Below are 14449 nucleotides of genomic sequence, written 5' to 3'. Positions count from 1 at the left end.
ACAAGGGGTATAGTTAAGCTCTATGTGACTTAAGTTGTTGTCGCTTTGTAGCTTTCAACTAAATTGCACAACCCTATTATAATACCACCAAATTAAATATCGGTTCAGATAAGTGTGATGTAGAATTAGGAACAGATAAAGCTATGAAGGCAATTATTAACTATTTATGCTAATTAGAGATGGAGAAATGTGTCTGTACTGTTTGCTGAAAATTGGATTCTAAATTGTTAATCATTCTATTTATTGCTGATGGATTTTATTACCACTGTTGCCAACTACAAAAAGAATAGTTTGGACAATTTTATATCAGAAGTCAAAATAAACCTGATTTAACTCAAAACAAAAACTAAGCTGGATAGCTTTGGATACATTAGTTTAAAGGAGAAGTACAAACTTGTCATATTTCTCTTTAGGCAGTAAAATATGTTGGGCTAAATTTATTAATAGTTATGTGAATCAGAGTGATGGATAAATAATAATATATATTAGAAGTAGCAGAACCTCTCCCAATAATCAAATATTATTTGTTTTTACAAAATCTAGTTTACAATTATGTTGTATGTAATTGTTTTGATTTACTTGATGTTTTATTCTCACCATCAGAAACAAGTGTTCATATTGCTTTACTACTAGAATTTTTGGCTACCTTTGAAATAACCTTCAACAAAAGCTAACATATAAATTTTTAACTCTGATTGTTTTGCAGTTGATGTAAAAAAAATGCTCCATTTTCTCTAAAATTAACATTGCTGCCATAAGAAATTTAAAACATCTGAATCAGAGAATGACATTAAAAGAGGAAAAAACATGAATCTCATTAAAATGAACACCCTAAATCTATTCTTATGGTCAAATTGCAAGGGAACAGAAAAAAAACCCTGAAAATATACTTAACCTGCAGCATATGTGAAAAAGAATCTATTCATTCTTAATTAATGAATAAGATGGAATTCAGAACTAGTTTTCAAGATCTTATTCTAGTCTCAAGGATCAAAGTACAACTTTTTTTTTTGCTTTTTGAGAAAAGGATGCAGTTAAAATGGGAAAATAGATACATTGCAATGTTAAAATCCATACTGTAGTTTGGAGGGGGGGAACCCTACTTTTATGAAAACAAAATGCAGTATATAGAGAAGAAACATGGTCAAAATTCAAACCTACTGGTTAAATAAGCTGTTTGTTATATGTTTGACAATTTATTAAGTCTTTCTAGAATTGATCATTTCATAGGTTGAGCTGGATTAGAATGAATATGACTCTTAAGACATGATTTTGTTACTGTTTTCAATGAAATACAGGATTAGTGAAGGGTGTAAGAGTGATATGAAGTTCTAAATATGGGATATATTATGTTTTGGTATTGACAACAGCCCTAATAAGCAGGCATATACATAGAATGAAGGCTACTGCTAAGCTTGTAAGCCGCCCTGAGTCTTCGGAGAAGGGCGGGATATAAATGGAATAAAAAATAAAAAAATAAATAAAAAAAAGGTGGGGGGGAGGAAAAAAAGTGAAAGTACAATGTCTGCAAGAAAAAAGTATAAGTCCTTTATAAAAAAAAATAATGTGACTCCCAACTGAACAAATGAAAAGTAGTTATAAGGAAATAATGTAGGAGTTGCTTAGAACAGTTTGAAAATATTAAGTTTCAGAGTTCCACCAACAAATAGCATTATGTTATTGGGAAGGATGTTAGATGGAAGGTTGAAGATTATGAACAGAAGAGAAAAAGCAAGAGAATAATTGCTGCTAAAAATGAGGATGAGAAAAAAATAGTTGAAAACACTATAGTCAAAAACAAAATAACATTTAAGATTAAGAAAATGTTTTGCAACTGGATGAAGACTAACAACAATCTGACTGCAGATTTACTGGAATTAGAAACTAAATATGGTGAAACAATTTGTTGGAAAGAATATTTTAGATTAAAATGTAAAATGTTTAGACCAATGTTATTGTCCAAGAGGGGGGAAAAAAACCTGATGAAAAGGAAGATATTGTAAGAATGTTGAAAATTGTAAGGCTGGAGATAGATGATACAACTGGAGAAATGTTATTATACAGAACTGATTTGCTTGTGAACTGGTATGTTTGTTGAAAATTATCATCACATTGTTGCAATCTCACCATCTGGCGTATTAATAGTTATTCCAAATTCCAAAGGGTGGGAGGTATAGGAGAATGATACATCAGGACTGACATTTGACAAAAATAGCAGGAACATAAAAAAATAAGCAGTGTCCTGCTGTATCAAACTCCTGGATCATCAGTTCAGCAGTCTGTTCTTACAGTGGACAAGGAAGCCCACCAGTTTCTCAGGATATGCTCTCCAAAGACAATCATGCTGCCATCCAGACTAATAGCAGTTGATCTTCATGAGTTTCATTCATCAATCCAACTCTTTTTTGAAGCCAGTCAAGCTCATTTTATGTAATTATCAGAATTCTGATTAAGAAAATGTAAGAGGTAACAATGAGCAAATTCTAGAAACTCTAATGAAACTCTGTGCTGGTCAGGGCATATCCAGATCAGAATTTTGCTTCAATAAATTTGTACTTCATATTTTATATGTGTATATGCAGTACCTACAGTATGTAATGTGACTAAAGAATTCACAAGAATAAACAATAAGCATTAGTGAACTCAACATTAACAGACTGAGCAAAAATTACTTTCATTTCTTTATATAGTTAAGAATAAATGAACAGCAAATGATTGTGGTAGCCTTAAAGCTGTCATTTGGGGCATAATTATTTTTTAATCCCATTTATATCACGCCCTTCTCCGAAGACTCAGGGCGGCTTACAATTTAAGCACAAACCAATGTGCTTAGCAATAGCATTCATTCTATATATATGCCTGCTTTATTAGGGCTTTCACACACACACCCAGCGGCATTTTGACAAAGTCAGCTTATTGCCCCCAACAATCTGGGTCCTCATTTTACCTACCTCGGAAGGATGGAAGGCTGAGTCAACCTTGAGCCTGGTGGGACTCGAACCTGCACTAATTGCAGGCAGCAAATGTAATATGTAAATGCAAATGTAATATGTACATTTATAACAAATAATCTGTTGGTGGCTAAGAAACTGAACTATAGATAACTATATGATAAAAGCAGCATGTATTTGAAAATTACTGTCTCTCAGATCAAAGTAATTATGTTTAATAGGTAAAAAATAAATTATATATAAATAGTGGAAAAAAACTGCATTAAGTAGATAAATTTGTGATCCTTGGTAAAGCATCTACTAACAATGTAGTAATAAAATGAAGGGAGAAATTTTAACATGTGCAACTGCTAGCTGTGAAAGGAAGGAGACAAAACCAAAAGGACACCTATGCTCCTCCCTCTCTGATTTTATTTTAAGGCCCTACCTATCCCTTACGCATTGTGTTGACCTTTTAAACAGGAGTCCAGTTAATGAAAATATGTGGGTGTGAAGAAAAGAAGAAATGTAGAGTGCTGAAGGAGAGAAAACAACCAAGGAAGGGCAAAGAAGAAATGAAAAGATCAGTTGCGAAAAAATTATAAGAAAGAAAGGACCAAGAAATTAGATATAATGAAAGGAGCAAGAAGTCCCAAGTCCTCTGGGCAACAACAGAGAAGAGTTGGTGTGAATGAGTGGGTCACATGAACAGAGACAACAAAGTGCTGTAAATATATATTGGTGGTAAGAGGCTGAACTGGGATGCCAAGTTGTTTGCGGGTTGGGAAAGAGGTGTTGAAAGCCCAAATGGAACAGTAAAAAGGCCCTACTAGATCTTACTTATCCATTCACTCACACAATCTGCAGCAGCCAATTGATGGCTACCTTACTGCCATAACCAATCTATAGAAGTCATTAAGAGACCAGGAATCTCAGGAGTGTGTAGTATCTCCTAAGAAGACACCAAATGTTAAAAAATATTCAGGCCAGAGTGAGATGGATATACCAGTTATAAGAGAGCCAGTGACAGAGAGATGAGTGTCAGAGAGACAAGCAGAAGGAAAAAAAAGCCATAAGCAGCAATTAAGACATCATCATCATCACCAAAAATGAAATACACTAGATCCCTGGAAGAAACATCAACTTTCCATCCCTTAATAGTCAGATGAGGCCACACTGGTGACTTTAGATAATCTTAATCATGAAGAGCTGAAGAACAACTCTGAACAGCTCAGAAAGGAATAGCCCTGGAAGTAGTTGAAAATAAAAGTTAAACAAAATACATAAAGACTATACTTATAATGTAAGTTCAAAGATGATATGTTTAGAACTATATGTAGAATAGAATTGAATAGATGCTAACATGATATACACAGGTAGATATGCCAGAATGGATCATGGGGTACTTTGTAGTGTCTACGATGGAACAAGAACAGATGGAATCAAGAATGTTTGGGTGCTAATTATATATAAACTTAAGTACAAAATCTAATAAAATAAATACATGTGCATCAATTTGTTTTATAGAGAAAATGCAAAAGGAAAATTTAAAAACTAGTGAAGAACAAGTTATTAGGTTGATAGAAAAGAGAAAGCCTAAAAAAGTATAGCAGGAAAGATTTGATGAGTTCTTGCAGTAAAGACAACTCTGAGGTTTAAAGAACAAAAAACCAATATTTGAAGCTGTGTATAAAAATGGTGAAGGAAAACTGGTTTACAAGGATAGAATAATATAGATAAAGAAGAAAGCAGCATGGCTGCACAAAGATCTCTCTGACAAACCGAAAGACAAAAAGGACAAATACAAAAAATGGAAAGAGGGGCACATAACTAAGGCCGATTATCAGCAGACAGCCAGAACATGCAAAGATGAAATCAGGAAAGCAAAGGCTCAGAACGAACAAAGACTTGCAGCAGAAATCAAGGATAATAAAAAAAGTTTCTTCCAATATATTAACAACAAGAAAAAAGTCAAGGAAACTGTAGGCCCACTAAAGAAAAAAGATGGCAAGGAAATAACAGACAACAGGGAGAAAGCAGAACTGCTTAACTCATACTTTGCATCAGTCTTCACACAAAAAGAAACCATAGCCCAACATACCAAAAAAAACTACTGCAAAAGACAAACTAGAAACAAAAATTAAGATAAGCAAGAAAATGGTAAGAGAACACCTATCTGACCTTGAAGAATCTAAATCACCAGGACCCGACGGACTACATCCCAGAGTTCTGAAGGAGCTGGCAGATGTTATCTCAGACCCATTGCACCGTATCTTTCAAAAATTCTGGAGCACCAGGGAAATATCTGAGGACTGGAAAAGGTTTGATGTGTTTCCCATCTTCAAGAAAGGGGGGGGAACAGACCCCGGAAACTACAGACCAATCAGTCTAACATCAATACCTGGGAAGATCCTGGAAAACATAATCAAAAAACAGTTCTGCGAACAACTAAAAGCAAACAAACTAGTAGCTACTATGGATTTGTCAAAAACAGATCATGCCAAACCAATGTTATTTCTAAGCTTGTTACTGCTAAGCTTGTAAGCCGCCCTGAGTCTTCGGAGAAGGGCGGGATATAAATGGAATTAAAATAAAAAATAAAAAAAATAATAAAAAATAAAAATTTCATTCTTCTATAAAGTGAATAAACTAATAGACCAGCGAAATAATGTGCATGTAGTATACTTAAACTTCAGTAAGGCATTTGATAAGTAGACCACAAACTACTCCTTGGTAAGCTAGAAAAAGGTGAAATAGACAACATCACCACCAGATGGATCTGTAGCTGGCTGGCAAACCGTACTCAACGAGTGGTCCTCAATGGCTGTCATGCCTCCGTTAGAGCCTGAATCTGCTGAGGAAAATGAGCTGGAACTGGAGACTATGGAGGTCGAGGGAGAGGTGTCTGTGTCTTCAGAGGAATGTGGGGAAGAGCAGGCCGAGGAAGGCCAGGGCTTTTTAGGATTGGGACAGGATGAACGTGAGAGACAGAACTCAGGCAATGAGCAAGGGCCACCCTCTCCTGATCCTAGAGCCCAGAGAGTGGAGAGAAGGATGGAATAATGCAGGCAGGCTCACCTACTCGGGACGAGAGTGCCCCACCCTCTCCACAAGTCACACCTGGAGACTGAGAATTAAGGAGATGCTGTGAGGAAGGGCATTTGTTGGGAACAAATGCTGAAGTCTTGGAGGTTTGTGTGTCGTTGTTGATCTTGGAAACAACTCTCTGATCTCTTGTTCTGTGTTGTGATTTCTGCTTGGAAACCCTGAAACTCTGACCATTGGACTGGCTGACAAACTTGATTTGGTGTTCAAAGACCTCGGATTGAATTTTAGCTTCTCTTTTGAAACTGCTCAGGCAAGCTTGTATTTCCACAGACTAGTAAGACCATACCTGGAATATTGCAGCCAATTTTGGTCACCATATCACAAAAAAGATATTGAGAGTTTGGAAAAGAAATCAGAGAAGAGCAACTAAGATGATCAAAGACCTGGAGACTAAAACATACAAAGAATGGCTGCAGGACTTGGGTTTGGCTAGTTTAAAGAAAAGAAGAAACAGGGGCGACATGATAGCAGTATTCCAGTATTTGAGGGGCTGCCATAAAGACAAGGGGGGGTCACATTATTCTCTAAAGCACCAGAGGGCTAGGACAAGAAACAATGGTTGGAAACTGAACAAAGAGAGAAGCAACCAAGAATTAAGGACAAATTTCCTGATAGGTAGGACAATTAACCAGTGGAACCGCTTGCCTCCAGAAATTATGGGTGCTCCACCACTGGAGATTTTTAAGAAGAGGCTAGGCAGTTACCTGTCTGATATGGTAAAGGTTCCCCTGCTTCAGCAGGGGGCTGGACTAGAAGACCTAATTAATAAAGGGCTTCAACCTCAAAGAAACAATAGATAATCTGGACTTTTAAAAGCCTTTGGTGATTTTTTTTCCCCTTGCATCTTTTTTCGTATTATTTTTCTCCTGGAGAATTTTCATTTCAGTATTAATGCACTCCATGAATTTGTATGATTTTTTTTAAATTAAATCAATTCATGGATTTTTCCAAGCAGCACTAGTGCCTCTGATAGAGTAACTGTTCCTATTTATTTCATAGAAACTGTGAATAATATGTATTTTAGTAAATTAGCCAATTATTCAAACTGTTTGAAATATCTGAAAGACATATCAAAAACTCTGTACAACAGCATGTCTATGTTTTCCTAAATTATTTTTTTCATAATCAAGATATAATTTATATGTTATGGAACTGAAACTATAGACCAGACTTGGGTATGGGTGTTACAACAGTTATTAATCTCCCTTTCATATTACAAGATGAGTTTCAGTAGGAAAGGATATCTCTGTACTGGTTCTATAATTTCAATTTTCTAACATTTATGATCATGTTTTTATATAGTTTGTCTTGGTCCTATACTACACAACCATACCACATCTCTGGTACAAGAGTCTTTGCTGCTATTCAACATGTGGATTTTACAGATCATATCTCATAGCCACACCTAACAATTGATCATATCAAACTGAGTGTGATACATTATTTTTAGCACTGATTTTTATAAATTGTTATTTATGTATTCAGTTTTCAGAAGATTGTAATCATATTCCTCAAATGAGAATTAATGAAGTTTATAAAACTGAAACAACTTGCTTCTTTTGCTTATTTTGAATAAACTTTTGAGGACAAATTCAAATCCAATACTTTTTTTTCTTGAAGTTTCACTTTCCTGTGAATGCTGCAGGGAGGCTTTTTTTAGACAATAAACCAAAATGCATCATGACATTCATAATTTATGTACCGTATTTTACGGCGTATAAGACGACTGGGCATATAAGACGACCCCCTACATTTCCTGTTAAATTATAGGGTTTGGGCTATACTCACCATATAAGACTACCCCTCTTCCAACGCACACCAAATAAAAATTAAAAAACATCAGATTTGATTTTAATTTTAATTCAAATGCTTATGACATGCAGGTGCTTAGTAGGAAAACTGTCACTTATAAACATAAGGCTGTTTGTCATCAAACATGTAAACATAAAAGAGTGCAAGTGGATTAAATAATAATAATAATAATAATAATAATAATAATAATAATAATAATAATAAGAAGAAGAAGAAGAAGAAGAAGAAGAAGAAGAAGAAGAAGAAGAAGAAGAAGAAGAAGAAGAAGTTGTTGGAGGGGACCTTGGAGGTCATCTAGTCCAACCCCCTGCTAAGGCAGGAAACCCTATACCATTTCAGGCAAATGGCTGTCCAGTCTCTTCTTAAAAACTTCCAGTGTTGGAGCATTAAACCACTTCTGGATGCAGGTTGTTCCACTGGTTAATTGTTCTAACTGTCAGGAAGTTTCTCCTTAGTTCTAGGTTGCTTCTCTCCTTGACTAGTTTCCATCCATTGCTTCTTGTCCTACTTTCAGGTGCTTTGGAGAATAGCTTGGATCCCTCTGCTTTGTGGCAGCCCCTGAGATATTGGATCACTGCTATCATGTCACCCCTCACCCTTCTCTTCGTTAAGCTACACATACCCAATTCCAGCAACCGTTCCCTATTTTCCTAATTCACTTTTTCACTTTTCCTAATTCACTCTAAAGCTTTCCCTGCGCAGAGCCTTAAATAACACCAGCTGCCTGCAATTAGTGCAGGTCGCATCCCACCAGGCTCAAGGTTGACTCAGCTTTCCATCCTTCCAAGGTAGGTAAAATGAGGACCCAGATTGTTGGGGGCAATAAGCTGACTTTGTAATAATGCTGCTTGTGGGGGGGGGGTGAAAGCCCTAATAAACAGGCATATACACAGAATGAAGGCTATTGCTAAGCACATTGATTTGTGCTTTAAATTGTAAGCCACCCTGAGTCTTCGGAGAAGGGCAGGATATAAATGGGATTTTTTAAAAACACGACCAAATGGGAGATCCACTCCAGGTTTTCTAGCCAACCCGCCCAGTTCCTGAGTCAAATGTGTCCTTAGAGCTAAGCCGCTGCTCTGGCTGCTGCCTTCCCCACCTGCCTTTCAAGTTGGGATATACTACAGCTGCTCTTCAACTTTAGAAGGAAAGACGCCCAGTCCCCAGCCTGTAAAAAATCACAGACTGCAGCTTCTTCTCCAATTGGTCCCGCTTTCCCTGCGCAGACTAAATGGGAGATCCGCTCCAGGTTTTCCAGCCAGCCCTGTCCCTAAATTTTCAGCACCCGGCGTATAAGACGACCCCTGACTTTTGAGAAGATTTTCATGGGTTAAAAAGTAGTCTTATACGCCGGAAACTACGGTATATAAAAGTTGTTTCATACTTTGACTGCATATTTTATCATTTCTGTAAAACTGCATGGTTTTCTTCCAAAGATGATTTATGTACAGCTAACAAAAACTAACAAAAAGCTAACAAAAAAGCTAACAAAAAGGGATGCGGTGGCTCAGTGGGTTAGGACGCTGAGCTTGTCGATCGGAAGGTCGGCAGTTTGGCGGGTCGAATCCCGAGTGCCGCATAACAGAGTGAGCGCCTGTTACTCGTCCCAGCTTCTGCCAACCTAGCAGTTCGAAAGCACGTAAAAATGCAAGTAGAAAAATAGGGACCACTACGGTGGGAAGGTAACAGCGTTCCGTGCGCCTTTGGTGTCTAGTCATGCCGGCCACATGACCACGGAGACGTCCTCGGACAAGTGCTGGCTCTTCGGCTTTGAAACGGAGATGAGCACCGGCCCCTAGAGTCGGAAACGACTAGCACGCATGTGCGGGGGAACCTTTACCTTTACCTTTTTAACAAAAACTAACAATGATTAACATTGTGGAATAATAATTGCTATGGATTAAACAACCTGAGTTTTTTTTTAAAAAAAATCAGATTGCACTTTTATGGCAGCAAAGAAATACATAATACAGAAATTCAGAATACCTATCCCGGATAGATTCAAAAGAGCAGCACACTACTGTAAAAGTTGTTTTTATTACAATCACAGAAAGACTACAAAAGGGTTGTGTCACTTTGGTTGGTGGGAACTGACTTAGACAACAGCTGATGAACCATGGTATGAATGACTCTCACATTAATCTGATCAATGAAAAAAATCAAAATAGTATATTTATAAAACATACCCATTTTTTTTAATTGTTGTGCATTCCAAAATCTAACTAAATGCATTATCTCAAATTAAGTGCTTTGGGGACTTCAGAGGTCTAATGTTAGAGAGAAAAACACATTACTACACACAATTTCATAAAATTTCCATCTCTACTGTCTAAAACCATATTAACTCTTGAATACAAAAAAAATATATTCAACTCTGTACCATATATACAATAAAATACAGGTATGTTATGCAGGTATTGTCCCATTCCATACTGATTTTCCTAAACTGTTTATCAGAATTACCTCTATCTTGTGTAAATTAATATACTATTAATTAATATACTATTAATATACTATTAATCTATTACTATGTGATTAAAAGAAAAAAAGGCAAAAAATGTGTGTTGGATGAGATTCGCTTCCCACAAAATAAGGAAAGTTATAGACAAAAGGTAATCTATGAATATCTATGAATGGATGTGGCAGGATAAATTACGAGAACAAAATTGTATAGAAAATGTAGTGAATAGTGCTGGTGTAGTTAAATTTCTTTTTCTTTTATGGTCTTTCTCCAATATATTTTTTCTTTTAATCTCTTTATGTAATTTACTTACCATGAAAAGAAATAATGTAATGTTACACAGGGGTAATTACAAATACAAAATAAATAGTTTTTTTGCATAAACATTTTTTAAAAAATGAATAGATTTCTAAAAACCCTAAGATCATTTCAGAAAAAAATATTCTACTTCTTTTTTTATAGTGATTTTCTTATTATTTTGTTATAAAACTTACATAATATATACATTGTTTTGATAAACATGTAGTCGTGAACTTACAACAGTTCACTAAATGACCACTCAAAATTACAGTGGTTGCAGGGTCCTGGGATCATGTGATCACCTTTTGTGACCTTGTGGCAAGCAAAGGGAAAGCCAGATTAACTTCACAACTTAATAACTGTTTTACTAACTTCTGCAGTGATTCATCTAACAGCCAAAGAACTGTGTTACTAACAATAGCATTATTAACAATTGCAGTGATTCACCTAACAACCCATCAGCTAAGGCCAGAAAGATTGTAAAATGGGACAAAACTCATTTAACAACTGTCTCTCTCAGCAATAGAGATTTTAGGCTGAATTGTGGTCATAATGGAGGACTACCTGTAGTGGTATTTGTACAGTATTGATTAAGAAATGTCACCACTGCAAGGTTTAAACAACTCATATCAATAAGGATACAAAAAAAGAAAGAAATGTTAAATAATTTTAATAACAGTTTCAAATGTCAGTATTAAGAAGTGTAAAATTACTTGGCTTTTTTATCCAGAATTGAAAATAACATGAAAAAAATTACTGCAGGTTACATCAAAGTATTTTTTTTTTTTTTGTGCAGTAAAGATTTTAGTCTGAAGCGGATTACTTAGTTTTAAGATCTCCATTGTTTTGTTACTTAATATTGTTTGTGCATGCTGAAAAGGAAAAGATAAACAAAGCAAATTTGACAGTGATTAAAATACCAATAGATAAAAGGAGGGGGAAAAAGGCATGAGGAAAGAAAATAGTCTTAAGGGGAAAATATTTGGATTGCAATCTAATTATATTAAAGATAATGAGGAGCAGAATCTCATTCTGACAGTTCTGTCTTTTGGTTCTTATTGAAATTGCATTTCCCATCTGTGTCTGTGTACATTTGGGAATGACAACATGGGTAGTTCTGTAAGACAAAGGAATGTCGGGAAATAGAACTTGTTTGCCTTGATAAGATAAGCAAACATGATGAAAGGTACATTTTTATTTGCTATTTTAAAATTATTTTGTATTCTGTAGTCTTCTTTTGCCTTTTACTGTCAGACCTTGATGCTAAATTATAGCAACCTTTATTTTTACAGATGTTAAATATTTAAAAGAAGAGGATGCAAATCGGAAAACATTTACCGTTAGCAGCACAATGAATTACAGAGCAGATCGTTCTGATGATGGTGCAGTTGTAAGTTGCAGAGTAGATCATGAATCGTTGAATTCCACACCTCAGATAGCAATGCAAGTCCTAGAAATACACTGTAAGTATTATGTATCTGAATTTTATGAATGATGAACTACTATGAATATTCTTTATGTTTTGAGATTTTATTCATTATTTGGAGTTTTGGACATTACATTTTCTCCTCTATAGTTATAATTTTAAAAATTATTTAAAATATGTGTAACAACACGATGTGGATGTAACATTATTAATATTGTCTGTTACACAATATTGTTTGTTGTGTAGTGAGTTTGTTGGAAGCAGTAAGTGAGACGACAGGTTGCAAACAGGAACATTGCTTTATTGAGGCAAACAGGAACAGAACTGAAACAGAGACTTCTGCACAACTACTTATACGGTTGGCCACTAGGCAGCAGCCAATAGGTTTAAAGGAACCAATTCCCACCCCAAATCCTCCAATGATCTTCTTGGAGACAGCAAGTCTGGCAAGTCAGTGACATTACACAGACACACCAATTGAGCAACCTTAAGCAGCATTCAAAAGACACGTGAAAGCAGTTCAAGTAAATCTCAATACATTACATTGTCCATGTCTTGATATTCCTACAATTATCTATTGACTCATAGATGTCCATAGAAGTTATGTATGGACTCATACAGCTAAAAGCAAATTAGTTCCATGTGTCTGTGATACCCGGAAATCATATTCATGCTGGATATTTGGATACCTAAATTAAAACATCTCGTGAGTCCTGACAAAACATGTCTACTTGGTTTATGCATCCTTTAAATAACCAACAAATTACAACTTGAAGTCATGAATCCAATGCCACCAAAATTATACAGTATTTTGATTGAAATAAGATACTAAAATATAGTACAGCATTTCTAGATTTTCAAAAATTGAATAAAACTTGATGTGAAATTCATTAACATTTTTATACCTTGTCTTTTCAGAAATAAAACATTTGATAATTTTTTATTGTTTTAAATTATGGAAAATCACATATCTTGTTTGTTATTCTGAAAAGTTTTTGTGTCAGTTAAAATTATTCAGAAAAACCAATTTGAGTATTTTATATTGAAACATCTAAATATTAATGGTATTTGTTCTGCCTATTCTTTTTACACCTGGCATATTTTTTTTAAATAAATATAATTTTTCATTCCTTTTGACCTTATATATTAAAACTATCAAAATAATAACAGCAAAAATACATTGTTTAAAACCCTAGCTTACATTGAATCTGATCATTTATTTATTTTCACTAATAGGCAATTATGGTGATATGTAGGGACTGCTTCATGTAGTGTACTATATACTGTGGCTTATTAGTCAGAATATTTATGTCAACTGTTAGTCTTTATTTATTTATTTTTTATTAAAGAGTTTTACAAAAAAAGATTTTACAATATATATCCCCAAAACCCACCCAACCCAAACCACCCCCTTCCCCCCCACTTCCCAGAGCTGAATACAGGGTTATAGATATAATAATCATATTCTAACTAAAATTATCTATAATATAAAATTAACCAAATTCATAATGTGCTTTAACTCTTCTTTAACATAGATACATAAAAACATAATGATAATATCTTAAACAAAAATATAATAAATACTAACACTACAATTAATAACAATATCCCTCTAAAATCTATTCATAAGCTAAATGGAACTTTTTAGTCCCATATTTATTCTGAATATAATCTATCCATCTTCTCCAAACTGAAATATATCTTTCTTGTGAATGATCCTTCAAATAAGCAGAAATCTTAGACATTTCTGCAAGATTCGATACTTTAAGTACCCATTCTTCTATAGTAGGCAAACTATCCTTCTTCCAGTATTGTCCCACCAGTAACCGTGCTGCTGTTATCAAATTCAACATCAAATTGGTTTCTTTAACATCACAATCTACAACAATACCCAATAAAAACAATTGTGGAGAGAACTTTATCTTTCTCTTAAAAATCTTTTGAATGTTCCACCAAATTTTAACCCAAAAAGCTTTTATATTTCTGCAAGTCCACCATATATGAAAATAGGTGGCTTCTAAACTACCACATCTCCAGCATTTAGACTGTAAATTAGGATACATATTAGACAACTTTTTGGGATCCAAATGCCATCTATAAAACATTTTATAAAATTTTTCTCTTAAATTTTGAGCCTGAGTAAATTTAACATTTCTAACCCAAATTACCTCCCAAGTATCCAACGGGATTGGTTCCTGAATATTTTGTGCCCACTTTATCATACAATCTTTAACTAATTCCGTTTCCGAATCCAATTCAATTAAAACATTATATATCCTCTTTATATGCGCACAATTTGAATCTCTAATTTGTTTTACTAAATTTTCATCTGTAATTGTGATGCCAACCTTCTGATCCAGCTTCCACCTAGCTTTCAATTGGGTATATTGAAACCAAGAGTAACTTATGTTT

At 34.7% G+C, this 14449-nt stretch overlaps 1 protein-coding gene across 2 annotated transcripts in view; it reads left to right on the top strand.

Annotated features, from left to right (window-relative positions):
• CADM2 (cell adhesion molecule 2) overlaps positions 1-14449 on the top strand; it is a 377294-nt gene that overhangs the window by 283121 nt on the left and 79724 nt on the right. For both annotated transcript variants that reach the window (XM_083362037.1, XM_083362038.1), the window contains exon 6: positions 11904-12074. In XM_083362037.1, the coding sequence (XP_083218163.1) occupies positions 11904-12074 (171 nt within the window). The remainder of the gene's footprint in view (positions 1-11903; positions 12075-14449) is intronic.

Source organism: Vipera ursinii (assembly GCF_947247035.1).
Source record: "Vipera ursinii genome assembly, chromosome: 4".
In the NCBI taxonomy this organism is placed as follows: domain Eukaryota; kingdom Metazoa; phylum Chordata; class Lepidosauria; order Squamata; family Viperidae; genus Vipera; species Vipera ursinii.
The sequence above is the reverse complement of the archived record's forward strand: the minus strand, read 5'-3'. Positions and strand labels throughout refer to the sequence as shown.